At 35.0% G+C, this 15,563-nt stretch overlaps 1 protein-coding gene across 32 annotated transcripts in view; it reads right to left on the reverse strand.

Annotated features, from left to right (window-relative positions):
- Positions 1-687: 687 nt before the first annotated feature.
- CAMK2D (calcium/calmodulin dependent protein kinase II delta) overlaps positions 688-15,563 on the reverse strand; it is a 313,396-nt gene continuing 298,520 nt past the window's right edge. For 17 of the 32 annotated variants that reach the window (XM_037732181.1, XM_037732133.1, XM_017510373.2 and 14 more), the window contains 5 exons: positions 13,445-13,520; positions 8,375-8,469; positions 5,575-5,803; positions 3,956-4,051; positions 688-2,781 (listed from right to left, as the gene is read on the reverse strand). In XM_037732181.1, the coding sequence (XP_037588109.1) occupies positions 3,985-4,051; positions 5,575-5,803; positions 8,375-8,469; positions 13,445-13,520 (467 nt within the window). In that variant the 3' untranslated portion in view covers positions 688-2,781; positions 3,956-3,984. Of the gene's footprint in view, positions 2,782-3,955; positions 4,052-5,570; positions 5,804-8,374; positions 8,470-13,444; positions 13,521-15,563 lie in introns of those variants that run through there. The other 15 variants (XM_037732151.1, XM_017510448.2, XM_017510538.2 and 12 more) reach the window with 3 other exon arrangements.

Raw genomic sequence — 15,563 nt, forward strand, 5'->3', positions numbered from 1 at the left:
TTGCCAATAGAGACATTATACTGCAGTAGAGGAGACACAAATAGAAATATAGTTTTAAAACAATGTGGTTGGCTGGAGAGGTAAATACAATCTACTATGCAAGTATTGAGAGGGAAGCCCAGAAGAGGGCCTAGGAAGGTCTGCTGCAGAGGAGGATGCTCTACACTGAATCTTAGGAAAGAGTAAGAAGCAGGGAAAAGAAGTAGGGGAAGACTAATTTATTCTAGATAAGGAACATAAAGAACATGAACAGCATAAACAGGCAAGTGAGAAAGTGTGATGCTTTTAGCAAATCAAAAGAAGCTGAGCATCCATGCACACTCAAGTTCAAGCTGAGGAGTAGCAGGAGCTGGAGTGCTTGCCTATACACCAGGGATGGTAACACCAAAGTGTTACAAGGTCAAGTTTGTGTTAAAAAAAAAAAGCAGCCACGGGAAGGCTGTATTGGAGGGTACAGTGTAGACAAGGTTTTAGGAGTCTTAGTTGTTAACTACCTCGTTCTCAGCAACATTTTCCCAGAAGACACCATTGTTTTGCTCACAGAGAACAATTAACTTGCCATTCTCACCAAGTGCAAATTGTTATGTACTAAATGAGACCAGAGTAGGACACATTGCCCTTGACAGTGGCCAGCACCACGCATGCATAAATACAGTACCTCTTCTGAAGAAATAAAGATGGACGCACTGTCAGCAGAAATCACAAATTTATTAACTCTTAAATATACCAATCAGTCATTTACCATTATGGCAAGAAATATATACAGTGTCCCATGGTAAACTGCAGTGTTTCAAAATGATAGAAGATAATAAATGTGTAATTCAATTGTGGCGGAGAGAACAAATCACAATTTCCTCACATCTCAGTGCGGAAGACAAACTTGATCTACAGTAATACTTCAACACCACATGCTAAGTTAAAAGTGTAAAAAAAAAAAAACCACTCTACACCTATTTTTTTCCTTTAAATACATGTATGCCACGTACAGCTGCTTCACAAAAAGGTAAAAGTAATTAAAAAGGGAAAAATGAGGCCATTATTTTTTCACAGATCTCATTCGCAGGTTAACATGGCTCAATATATTTACTGTATATATTTATTTTAAATATATATTGTTTTAAATTGTGTAATAATTATCAGAAAAGCTTCAACCCATCTACCCATACATCACTAGCAATAATATCTAAGATGCTTAGTAAGCAACACAGAAAGGTGAGATGAGTGAAAAATGAAAGGGTTGTTTTTGTTGTTTTGTTTTTCTTTTGCTTCTGCTTTAAAAATAGGCATCTGAGGACTGTGAATTACTATCGTTAAAATAACGGTGATGGAGATTCCATGCACTGTAAAGCATTTCCGGGAAGAGAAAAAAAATCACAGGAATTGAATCAACAAAGGAAAAATGAGAAGCATAAAGAAAACCCTTTTTGCTTTAAACTGGAAAATCCTAACTCCTTGAAGGAAGATAATGATACTCTGACTCAAGAGAGAAGCTAAAAAAGCACAAATCACAAAGAACAAGTTCAAAACACTTATGAGAATGGCAAACATTTGTAAGCCTCTCTAACTCTAGAAAACTAACTATTGATGATGCAGAAGTGACCCTCTCATTCCTCAAGATGGAGGTGAGTGTGTTTACATAAAACCCCCTCTGCTATCAACTTGGCATCCTCCCGGCAACTGTCCCAATCAGTAAGACACTGCAGTCACAGGAGGAACTTTATTTTATCTTAAGTTTAAACAATTCTAATACCTCCAACATATTTAGGATACCTAAGTCCAAACAAGAGCTTAAGCAGAATTATAAACCTTTAAAATCTTGACAACATTTTTTGTGGGTCCTGAAGATGATCAAAAGTGCTAGTTTAGCTACCTTCAAAAGACCTTTATTTCCCTTTTACCTTCATTATGCAAATTTCCCTTTCATTCTTTTCTCACACACTACTAGCCTGCCTCCTCAAAAAAAGGAAAAGGAAAAAAAGTAAGAAAAGAATGGAACAAAAGAAAAATAAAAAAGGAAACAAATAAAAGGGACAAAGAAACAGGATAAAGAAAAGAGACCGCAGATTTAAGAAAAAAAAATTCAATTTAGCAAATTCACCAAAACAATGTGAATATATCCTAAAGTGATTAAACTCAGAAATGATGTGCATTTTTCCAGTTTACACAGTTTGACCAAAAACAGCATGGCTTTATGTGGTAGCAAACCAACTGCTTCTACTTTCATAAGTGATTTTGCCCACATATCAACCCACTTTAATTGTTAAACAGCAAAACTTTCAATGAAAAATCATTCATTTTAACCAGGATCACACCAGAAAACTGAAGGTGTGTGTATATATATATTACCATTTTTTAAAAACAAAAACAAAAACAAGCCAAAACAGATTAACAGCAAAGAGTTCTAAAAAATTTACATTTCTCTTACAAACCGTCATTCAGAGAACAATAGTTCTTAAGTCTGTTAAATCTTGGCATTAACAGAGAAACTTGATGAAGAGTTGTAGTTGGAATATCGTGAATTTTTTTTTTTTTGTCTAATCTCCCCCTATTGTTTTGCCAACAGTAATTTAAGTTTGCATGGAACATCCCCGTAGTTGAAGTGTAAACAATGTATAGGAAGGAATATATGATAAGATGATGCATCACATATGCATTACATGTAGGACCTTCACAACTTCATGCACTCAGAAACATGCATGAAGAGGAGGAGAGGACGGCCCAGGGTCACCATCCAGGTGCCTTGAGAACAGAGAATGCAGAAGTGGCACTGTTGATATTTAGCTGAAAGGAGAAAGGGGGAGGAAGAAATAAATTATATTGTTTTACAAAATACCAAATTGTTTTGCCATAGATTTGACTAGGCTACAGTTTTATAACTTGGCTAATGAATAGATTGAAAACACTATGTATAAGAGATGTTTGTTTGTGATCATTACAAGAAAAATACAATGTTACACAAAGACAATATTAAAATAGAAAATCAGTATTAATTTTTTTTTCACACAAAGCTAAGCTAAAAATAAAGAGACAGGGACACAGTCTTCAATCACATTATTATTAAATCTACGTATACATCTTAAGCATTCCTGTTTACTCGACAAATTAGTAAACAAATATAATCCTTTTGTTGAAATAGACTCCTCCTTAGCTTTTGTTATTAGTATTAGATTCCTTGGGAAATTGAACTTAGAGGTCAATTTGACAAGGAATATAGTCTCAAAAGTAGGGAGAACATGATTACTCTCTTTAATTGGAGCTCTCCTTTGTTGAAAGCATCAGAGCACTATTTGCTAAAAGCTCTGAAGAGGTTTAGCTCTTTGAATGAGGCAAATATTCAAAACAGCACCATATATATCTGAATACTTGTAACCCAAATCTAAGAAACAAATAGTTAAAAACAACAACAAAAACGTGAAGTTAATTACAGTCAACTTTCAATTATCCTCTGGAATTATCCACTTTGTGAGTTCTAAATTTCAGCTTGACTTCCTCGTGTGGCCTGTCCTCATGGTCAAGTACCATTATACTCAGACACAGCAAACTGGCTTACACATTTGCCACAGCCAGCTGATTATAGGAACGGCAACCTTCTGAAAGAATGGTTAATACACCAAAGGATCCTAAAGCTTAGTATAAATTAAGTCTGGATAATTGAGAGTTATCTGAATTGACCCAGATATAATTTACTTTTGATGTGAAAACTTCAGGATTCTAATGTGACACAATCCACATGTTGGAAAAAATCCTTTTCAGTGTTTATTAGGATTATGCTACCAAATGGGGCTGAAGGTTAGAATCAAGAGCTCATGCAAAATTGCTATGAATTGTCAAAGATCTTGTATGTTTTTCATTGAATATTATGCAAGAGAAAATATCTTCAAAGGGAAGAAAAACAGCCATGCAGCTTTTCATTCAGCTCCAATCACAAAGTATCACGGAGCAGGATGCTACTTACAAGACCCATATGTGAATGGTTTTCAGGCCTTAGATGTTTTGCCACAAAGAGGTGCCTCCTGAGAAGTTTTCTTTCCCATTTGGAATACAGGGTGGCCTATTAAGAGAAGCCCCATTTAAGCCACCTGGCATAAAATGAAGTCATCTTGAATAGGCTCTATCCCATAAACACTTCAGGGAATTGCAAAAAATCCTAACCCCCTGGTACTGTATGAATGTCATCCTCCCTTCTATATTAATTGACAATCAGTTTGTGCTGTACCCCTTTGGGGTAGAAAAAAACACATAAAAACAGTTGTCTTCATTATATTCATATTCCTTTTGTGTTTTTCTCTTAATTACATAGCTATTGTTTTTGGAATAAATTCCAGCCTATCGCTTGGTTTGTTTTTTGTCCCTGTTGACTCACTTTTTACAAATCCAACAGTGATATATAATTATTAAGGCTACACAGAAGGTCTCTGAAAACCACTGTGGTATGTTATCAAACTAAGAAATTGTGATGGATTCTATGGAGTGGGTTGAATGCCTGTTTGTATGAATCCCCATTCCACATCCCAAATATTAACAGGTGATCCTGGTGAGAGAATGTGGAAAGAGATCAACAGTGGACCAAACTTCTACACCGAGTTTAAACTCTTCTTGTTTTCATCTCACTCCACTTTACCAATAAACCTATTTTGAATTATTCCTCTTTAGTTGTAACCAGACTTCCTTACCAATAACGTTCTATCATATTAAACTAAATCCTGATAGTGTACTTTTATTTCTGATGCTCGTTTAGCTTGGACTATTCTCCTTTGTTTTTTCTATATTTCTATGTCTCTAAATCCTACTCATCATTTAAAACTTTGCCCAAAATTCTATCTATACACAAAGTGTACTTCCAAACTGTTATGAACAGTTTGCTACACTGTTCGTTAATTTTACTGTATTCTGAAGTTGATTATAAATTTTATTATATCAATTTTCTTCTTTGGAATCAATGATTAGCTAAATGAGAATACATGTTTTTTGAAAGCAATATCTTTTACTTTGTGTTGAATCTGGCACAGGTTAAGCACCTTGGAGATTCACAATAAATATGTACCTAATCACTGACTGGAAAAGCAAACAAGATATCTGAGGTAGAATGGTGAGGTGAGAAAGACATTGCAATACCTAACAACTGCCTTTTAAATGCTGACTCTAAATTTTTCCTAACATCTGTAATTGAGCCCCAGGGGAACATCTATGAAATGAAACTCCTGATAATATATTGGCCATTTTAGAAAGTCCTTTCTATGATTTCCTCTGATATCTCCTTCCTCTGTCCATTGAGTAAATGAAGTCACAGATATATTGCCTTATGATATGAATCCCCTGGATTTAACCCTGTGAGATTTTGATAAGGTAGTCTCTAGTCCTATCTAAACCTATCACATACTGCTCTATAGCAAGGTTCAACCCACAAATGGCTGATCTGATCGATCTTTCCAGAGATTCTTAAACTTTTCCCGTGAAGGCATTTATTTCCATCAATGTAACCAACCACTAGCATTAAATAACATATGCCATGCTATCAACACAGTAGAAGGAGCTGACCATGGCTGCATTAACAAAGAAGCTGGAAATATTTACTTGATGGGTACTGTTGGTGACCCCGAGCGATGAAAATGAACATTCTGCCACTTTCCATCCCGGCGGTGCCACACACGAGTCTCTTCTGACTGCATTGTCTTTGGCATTCCACTGCCATCCATGTACTGTGTGAGCCTAATATATGCTATGCAGGCGGCATCATCCCCTACCAGATGTACGTGAGGGTTTAGAATAATAGTGTGGATTGGTTTATTGCTTTTGGACAAAGCTGAAAGAGAAAAACATGAAAAGCAAAATTTAGTTCCTGTGTAAAGGAAACTAAAACCAGCCATAACTTCAGGTAGGGCCAATAAACGGAATGCCATTTATTCACTCACAAATTAGGTAATTAATCTACTGTTTGCACTAATCGGGTGCTAGGCACTGTACAAAACAACAAGAGATCAAAAGTGGACACAGTCTTTATTTTATCTGATTTCCTTTACAGGCAATTTACATGCTCCTCTGGAAATTCTGTTTGGGTGAAAAAGCTGTAGAGATATATTAATTTATAATGGAAAGTACTTAGAAACAGAAATCACAATATGAATAGAGGTGAAGAAGGCCTGGCCCAGGTGTGCCAAGCAGTTCTTGCCTTTCCCAGAAATGAACTGCTGGGACAGTCGACCAGGGATTTTGTAGTGGTGTTTGTTTTTGTTAGCCAGCAAAGTATGTGGGACAAGGGAAATACATCAAGTTTCAGGTATGGACATCACTGTCTCCAAAATAAGGCTGGTGGCAGCCTTTGAAAAAGCCTAGGAACTTGTTTCTCATCTCATCCTCTGACTCCTCCACATACTAAGAGTTCATTCCATAATAGTCCACTTGTGATCATTTGATAAACATTCAAATTGTGTTGGCATATAGCCTGATTCTGATCTTCTAGCTCTTTCCTTTGACTCAGTAGCCCTCACTAGTCTCCAGCCTCTCGTGTTTTGACAGTAGCTACTAATTCTAACGACTCAATCACCAAGAGATATAAGGGTGATTTAGTACACATTACTTATTGATGCTGTTCCTTTCTTAGATCACTAGAAAAGGTTGAATTGTTTTTAGTTGTTATCCAAACATGCTTTCCATTCTCTGAAAATACCTATTCAAATTATATGATATATTATTAGAGTCACCTAAATACCCCATTATGGAGAATATATATTTATGGAACATGATGTATGTATGTGTATATTTGTGTCAAGCTGAAAAAGGTTAAAATATTAATGGGTTAATTCTTTCATTAGGGATCAGATGGTGTCAATAGAGAGTCTGTTGGAGGAAACATGAGATGCTACCAGAGCGCTGGAATACAGGGAATGTGACATTTACTGAAACTTTGTTAAGAGAATTTATCAAATAGTTATTTTTGTTTGTTTGTAAATGCCTAATGCATATAAGAAAAAGTAACTCATTTAACACATTTTAACTTGAAAATCCATGCAACAGCAGACATTCTTATCAAAGCTTATAATTACTGAAAGAGATGTGATTATCCTTGCCATTACTATAATACATCTCATCTTTAATTCAAAAAGATCTCTGCAAAAGGAATGAATTCACTTTATGCAATATGCAAACACAGTATAATGTCTAATGTCATTAGGTATAAGGAAAAAGAGAAAGATAAAGGGAATTCCTGGTTTACACTTTTCTTGATGACCTGACCAAGGATTTATGCAGGATGAACTCCATTTGTCACCTTCTTTGGAAATGTCTCTTTCTTCTGAAACTACAAGTAGTCTTAAAATTTGAATTGAAAAATTTATCTCACTATTCATCTTCATTTTCATTTTACTTTGAAAATAAGAATCACATATGCTTGAAAGCACTCTTCTATGTTGACTATTTTGGCGTGCTGTGGTTTTAAAAAATTTATTCCTCCTGTTTTTTTTTTTCCTTATTTTTATAATTTGAGGCAGGGTCTCATTCTGTCACCCAGGCTGGACTACAGTAGCATGATCATAGCTCATTGAAGCCTCAACTTCCTGGGCTCAAAGTGATCCTCCCATCTCAGCTTCCCAAGTAGTAGGACTAAAGGTGCTTGTCATCATGCCTGGCTTCTGTGTAGAGATGGAGTCTCCTTATGTTGCTCATACTGGTCTTGGATTTCTGGACTCAAGCTATCCTTCCACCTCAGCCTCCTAAAGTATTGGGATTACAGGCATGAATCACTGTGCCTAATTTTTTAATATATAGTTTTATGAAAAGTTGAAATAACATTTTTTTGGTAATTGATTTATAGCTTATATTATTAACTGAGACTTGCATGAAGTGTATTCAATCAACATTCCTTATTTATTATTTTTTTTTGAGACAAAGTTTCACTATTGTCACCTCAGTCTCATGATCTTGGCTCGTTGCAACTTCCGCCTCACAGGTTCAAGTGATTCTCATGCATCGGCCTCCCAAGTAGCCGAGATTACAGGTGTGCATCACCATGCCTGGCTAAATTTTGTATTTTTAGTAGATATGGGGTTTCACCATATTCATGAGGCTGGTCTCGAACTCCTGGCCTCAATTGATTCACCTGCCTTGGGCTCCCAAAGTGCTGGCATTGCAGGCATGAGCCACTGTGCATGGCAAGCATTAATTTTTATACAAAGGTATTTTTCAAAACACACAAAAACTGTAAGCCAAACCTGATATATTTTCTTTTTCAATTTTGAATACAAAAAAATTGTATGGTTTTAAATGCTGGATGAAGGTAAAAACTCTCATTGTAGAATAGAGCCAGAGAATCTGCAGATTTGGGAAAAACTCAGAGCAGTTGAAAAAGGGCCTGTTATTAAATTAGAAATAAATGTACCATTTTCAAAGTAGAATCGGTGAAAATCCATCCCTTCCACTAAATTACCCAAAGCTTCAGGTTCAAAAGCGGTAAGGCCTGGGTCACAGATTTTTCTGTAAAAGAAAAATAATGAAAACAACCGATTAATAGGTGCTTTAATGTGTTTTGTTGTTTCATGTGTAAACATTCTTATTCAACAGTCACTGAAGGAAACAGCCTCTAAAAACACTTAAATACAAAGTTTTATGACAAACCTTAGCAAGGTGTGTTGAGGGGCAGACTAAAAAGGCATTTTGCAGAGAACTCTGATAGGAACAAACTAATTTAACCAGTTCAAGCAGATGATAACATACAATATTTTAGGAGGCCCCTTTTTGTAATTTCTACTTTTTTTTTTTTATTTTTAAGGTGAATTTTCCAGTTTTTTACACTTGATTGAGGTTTATTATTTTTTAAAAATGCTCTCCAGGTCCTATAGTCCAAGTTTAAGACACTCTCCAAATCCTATAAACTTATCTTTCGTTCTGAAATTACATACTTCTGGAATAATTTTTTTTTTTTTTTTGAGACAGGGTCTTCCTCTGTTGCCCAGGCTGGGGTGTAGTGGTGCAATCATGGCTCACTGTAGCCTCAATCTTCCATTCCCAAACAATCCTCCTGCCTCAGCCTCCCCAGTAGTTGGGACTATTAGTGTGCAATACCCCACTAGGTTAATTTATTTTTATTTTTAGTAGAGATTGGGTTTCCTTATGTTGTCCAGGCTGGTCTCGAACTCCTAGGCACAAGGATTCTCCCACCTTGACCTCCCAAAGTGTGATATTACAGGGGTGGGCCACCGTGCTTAGCTCTGGAATAATTTTTTGATGGACCACATCTTCTACATTCATGTCAAACATGTATATTACAATTGGCTTGAAATAAAGTATCACATCCTACACTTCCTGGCAATGTCCATAAGACTTATGTAGCCTGTGTTCAAGTTTATTTTACTTTTAAAATGAAATCAATAGGAGGTTCAAATGCACATACTGGTTTTCTTTCTTAATCCTAAAACTATGATTCACTAAAAGGGTACACAATTTTAAATATTCAGGAAAAACTAATGAGCTTTCTTTGGAGAAATTTATTTAATCCATAAAGAATTGTTGAACACCTAATATGTGGCAGATATTCCTCAAAACAAGAAATTACAATATAATAATCAATACTAGAATAGATAGAAATGCAAAGCACTCAAAAAACAGATTACTAATGGTGAACAGGAAAGGTTTAAGAGAGGAAGAAAGTGTGAGCTGGGCTTTGAAGAATGAGTAAGAGTTTTCCAGGTGTGTGGGAGGTGGTGGGCAGTGGGAGGGCAGCAAGTGCAATGGTCTGCTGCTGTGAAATTGCAAGTACATTTGGAAAATGATGGCTGGTTGTTTGATATGGAAAGCAGAGTCACTGTGATATGTGTGTAAGGCCCCTGGAAATGTAGAGAGGAAAATATTTCCTTTGGGCCTATGGTGATTAGGTTAGGCTTCTCAGAGACGGTGACAAGATCTGGATTTGAAGAATGAGTGGGAGTTCACAAGGTAGATAAATAGACTACAGATCAAAGGATTTTGGGCTGTTTATTAATTTGCGCCACATGGTAATACAGTGGATGGGGACAAATAATTTCATAGAGAAATTCCCCATTTGGTGGGCAAAATTTCTCAAACATTCAATAGAAATACACATTTCTAAAGTCTAACTTACTGTAATTCCTCAAAGTGCAGTACAGTTTATAGAAGGTGGAACTGGTGTTATTTAAAGAATACTTTTACAAAGTAGGAATCACAGTGGATATCTTTTGTACCTTAAAGATGGAGGGGGCAAGGATTACAACCTTCACTTCAGACTGCCTGCTGGGCAGGTATTCTTAAGCTTAAAATCAAATATATATAGTCTCTTTCTAAGAAGCAAAATGGGAAGAACAGTGTTCCTATGGTAACAAGAATTTATTCTGCCAGAGGCTATTACTTCCTCTATAAATATGGTTTTCAGTTGTCATTATCAGTGAACCAAAATTTCTTACGAGCTTACATCAGTACTAACATAATTTGGGAATAACTGTGCTGTGATGGACCTTTTTACCCAGGCATGAAAAGAGTCAGTATATTTGAAAATCTGTCTATCTGTCTATCTATCTATATCTATCTACCTATCAATTATCTATCTATCTATCTGTCTATCTATCTATCTATCTATCTATCTATCTATCTATCTATCTATCTATCATCTATCCACCCTATAAAAGGCTTTGGCTTAATGAAAGATTCACAAAGCTGCCACGTGACATGTGGGTGTGTGTGATCTGAACACGTGTTCTAAGGACCAGCTGACAGGGCTACACCAGTACATTCTACCATCCCAAAAGCTCTTAAATGGAAGCCCTGTTGGATTAGCTCTAGCTGGAAAGTACAAAATCAGGCCAGATTATAGGTCTCCATAGGCAAAGATATTAGTCAACTGATGTGATCCCAAGGTTTAGCGTTATTTAAAACACCCTGTTTAACACTGTCTGAGAAAATAGAAAATACATACTTTTGCCTGGCTATAATTGTTCCCTATACAAAAATAGTATCTGTTTATATAAAATTTAGAAAGAATAGAAAAGAAGCAGGAAAAACTTAGAAAAAAAATTCACATAATTTTACCTCTCAGAGGTAACTTCTTTTTCTCTTTTTAACAACAACAAATACAAACTTTTTATCCTTCCACAAAAAAGATTTTTTTAAAAGAGAATATTTTTATTCTTTGGAGAATCATATGTATCTAACAAGGGTATAACATCAACAAAGATTTTTAAAAGGCAGGTTCTATGGTACAGCTATAAACCATTGCTTAATAGGAAATCATTGTCTCTGAAAACAGACTGTTCTTGTTAACTCAATTTTTAAAAATTATTTCTTTTATTCCAAGTATGCCTTATTAGGTCATGATAAAGAAGTGATACACTCAAATACATGCATATGGATCTGTTTATACACATATGCACGCACATTTAATTTAAAAGAAGCTCCTGATTTAGTTTCATTCTTACATTTAACTAATCTCTTCCATATTTTATATTTCGTATTTATTTATAACTAAAGATAAAAGTAATACTTGCTTATGTAAAACTTAGGAAGAATAAAAAAGCAGGAAAAAAATTCACACATAATTTTACCTCTCAGAGGCTTCTTTTTTTTTCTTTTTAAAATCTAATTTGGCATATTTCATTCCACTTTTAATATTTTTCACTTCTGTAGCTGGAATAAGTATGTACATACTCTTTTATGTCCTGCTTAATATTCAGTAAAAATATCATATTTTTCCAGATCACTAGAAACTCAACATAAACACTGTACCAAGATGACTTAATGATAACCATACTGTTGGGCACATACACTGTTTCTAATTTTTCACTACTATGAATTTTGCTTCAATATATATCTTCATTCACAAATTTTTGTCCATGTTTTACATAAAAAAATTTATACTCATGTTAAATTCTTATAAGTAGAATTAGAGTAGTACAGTAAAATGAGACTTTATAAAAGCTTTCAGGTATATAACAGATTATATAACAAAATATATTAATAATTCCTCCATCCCTGTTGCCACCACTATCTTGAAAGTTAGCACCCATTTATGTTTCATCCATGGTGTAGGAAAGTCATCACTGTCCTGCAGTATCTGTACCTTGCTGGCTGTCAGCAGAGTTTGTATCTCTGCTGATTTTACAGGCAGAAGAGGCTCTTACATTCAAGTTTGCATATACTTAATTAGTAAACATAAACATGCCTTTATTAGTTAACTTGTGATTTATATTTCCTCCTCTGATAATAGATCATGTTCTTTACCTATTTTTCTACTTTTCAATCATATTCACACAATATAAAAAATTAACTTTTGATACATGTTTTGCAAATGTTTTTCTAAGTTTGTTTGTCTCTTACTTTTATTCTTGGATTTTTAATTAAAGTATACGTGTTTTACCTATTTAGGTATAGTCGTATTATGTTCTCACTTACGATTACTTCTTCAGCTTTTGCATCTGTCTAGCCAGAGATCAGATTCAATCTCTGTTTTGCATTTAAGCCTTTCACTGGAGTTGAACTCATTCGTTGTATGGTATAAGAAGGCCCTATTTAAATTGAATGCTTTATTTTTACTGCAGCAAAGTCATTTCTTTCATAGTTCCTATGATCCAGGAGTTTATAAACTTTAAATAAGCATTAGAATTCATTCTTCAAGTAATGTTTTTCTTAAGATACAAACATATAAAAAAGATGCAGATAAAGTTGAGCTGTACTGGTTGAAGAGAGAAGGCTGCCTCACATCACCTTCTCCGCCCCCGAACTTCTGTAGAACTGCAAGGGGAGACATTTCGAAAGCTGAAATGCACATTTTATGTCCTTTCCTACTTTTTTGTGTTTTCGTTCACATGAATTGCTCTGCCTAGAATGCCCTTTTCTCATCTGAACTTGTGTGTGTGTGATGTTTGATGCAGGAGTGGTTATACATCTGCATATTTACAAAGAAATCTCCAATTGTTGGATCAGAAGTCAAGTCTTCTCTCTGTGAAATCTTTTTTTCTTTCTTTCCTTTTTTTTTTTTGAGACATGGTCTCACTCTGTCATCCCAGCTAGAGTGCAGTGAGGTGATAATGTCTCACTGCAGCCTCAACCTCCTGGGCTTAAGTGATCCTCCTGCTTTGGCTTCCCAAGTATGTAGGACTACAGGTGTGGACCACTATGCCTGACTAATTTTTAAATATTTTGTAGAAATGGGTCTTGTTTTGTCACCCAGGTTGGTCTTGAACTGTTGGGCTCAAGCAATCCTCCCACCTCAGCCTCCCAAAGTGCTGGATTATAGGTGTGAGCCACTGTGCCTGGCTTCCGAAATTTTAAATACATTTGTATCTCCTAGGGGCACTTAGTCATTTGTACTATGAAATAAAACTATCATTGACATATCAAATCTTGAATTAAAAATATGTGAATTCATATATGTAGAAGAATGCATTCATATGAAGAATACATTTCCATATGCATGAGAGCAAGGTAAACATCTGCTACTCACGTGTAGGCTTCAAAGTCCCCATTGTTGATAGCTTCGATCAGTTGTTCAGTGACTTTGATAATCTCTTGCTTTCGTGCTAAAGGCAAAAATATAGCTGGGTGAATAAAAGACAACATAAAAGACAAAAGTCTTATAAAATATTCCCTTTTATTTTTATTTTTTGAGATAGGGTCTTACTCTGTTGCCCAGGCTGGAGTGCAAGTGTAGTCACAACTCCCTGCAGCCTTGGCTTCCTGGGCTCAAGTGATCCTCCCACCTCTGCCTCCCAAAGTGCTGGGATTACAGGTATGAATCACTGTGCCCAGCCAGAATCTGAATTTAACATGACTCTCAGGTAACCCCTGTGTATATTTATGTTTGAAAAGTACTGCTATTTTCCATTTGTTTGAAAACAACAGTCACCTGAAGGATCAAGGCTATGTTTTTAAACATTAGTTTTTACTACCTTAAACAACTTGCTTGGATTAGTAAATATATTTTGATTCATAGTTAACAAATGTTATTAAAAACAATAATCTTAATAAGTATAATTCTAAGCATATATGTCTATCTTCAAAGTGAAGATGATATCTTGCATTGAGATGTTGAACTTTATATAACTATTTGCATTTTCTCACTATTCTGCTCAACTAACCCTACGAGAGGATGCCAACACTGTGATTGGCCTTCGTATTTAGACTAATGGCCTCTAGTAAACTCTACAAATTGAAGAAGTGACATATGAATCAATACTGTAGATGTAGGCAGATAATCAGATGAAAGCCTCCAGGTACAGCTGTCAACCCAACACCAATCATGATTTGTTTCTATTCCTAGCCCATAATTGGTAAAATTATTAATAGTTGGTTTGGCTCAAAACAAATTCAAATCAGTGAATTTGTTTCTACTGACATCTGCCTCAAGTGTTCTTTCTCTTTTTTGAATGCCTGCAGCATCTGTATCACTTACTTGGCAATTATGTATATGCTATCTCTTGATACCTTCTTCAGTTTAAAACACATTATTATTTGTTTTAAACTGTTATTAAACTTTTGGAATTGTGTAATGTGTCTTCCTTGTTAACTTAAAAGCTCCCTGATGGCAAAGCACATTTTATTTTCTTGTATAGTGTAAAAAGCTTTGTTCAATGTCTTTTATGGAATAGATGCTCAATGTTTGTGAATTTAACCAACTGAGTCTAATAATAACCTTTTGTCAATGTCAGAACACTGTTCTCTTACTTATAAAATTACTGCATGAAATATTTTAGAAATCAAATTTTATTGGATTTTGTTTTTACGAATATTGTGATATTCCCTTAAAATCACTGAAGATAGACTGGAAATCACAAAGTGTTACTTCCCATCTTATCTTACTGAGGTAGTGAGGCTGCTACTGATCTTGGAAAAGGCTGACCTCTGGTTTTTGTTCTTTATTGAATAAAGGCACTAGTTTCTATTTTTTAATGAATCTGATCTACATTAAGCAGATTTTAACCATATGCTTAAATGCTTACTTTCACTTTGAAACTTCAGGTTACCTAGGTGATGACATTATTTAAAAATAAATTTTCTATAAACCGAATTTTACTTCATAGAGACTATATGAGACTATATCATAACAAATACAAGTAATAAACTATCTTATAAAATGTCATTAAGTTAGTCCATAAAATGGTTGCTAACAATGTCAAGGTCTATAATATTAAAAAAACACCATATTGGTTAGAATTTGTATTCAATTATATAGTTACTTTTCATTTATATAAGGTAATATATCTCCTACAGAAGTCTAAAACATTTCTTGCTGTTGCTCATTTGATTGATGACTGTCAATAATATATTCAACAGCAAAACATACTGACAGAAGTGGTACCACGGCACAATTCTGTAATAATGATGCTGCCAGTGACACATTTTAGCTGAATTCAGTTAGGCAATAGGTGATTCATCCATCTGTGGCCTCAACGGTATGAACATTTGGCAAAAGCTAATGACAGCTGAACCGATGCTGGAATATAAAGGACAACGGTGCGGAGGATTTCAGAAAATGAGATCGTAAAATTGTGGCCATCTTCTCACATGAAATCCTCATTTCAAACTAACAGATTGTTTGTTTTTTTTTTTTTTTTTTTTTTTTT

This window comes from Cebus imitator, unplaced genomic scaffold (genome assembly GCF_001604975.1).
Source record: "Cebus imitator isolate Cc_AM_T3 unplaced genomic scaffold, Cebus_imitator-1.0 Scaffold17, whole genome shotgun sequence".
NCBI classification, from domain to species: Eukaryota; Metazoa; Chordata; class Mammalia; order Primates; family Cebidae; genus Cebus; species Cebus imitator.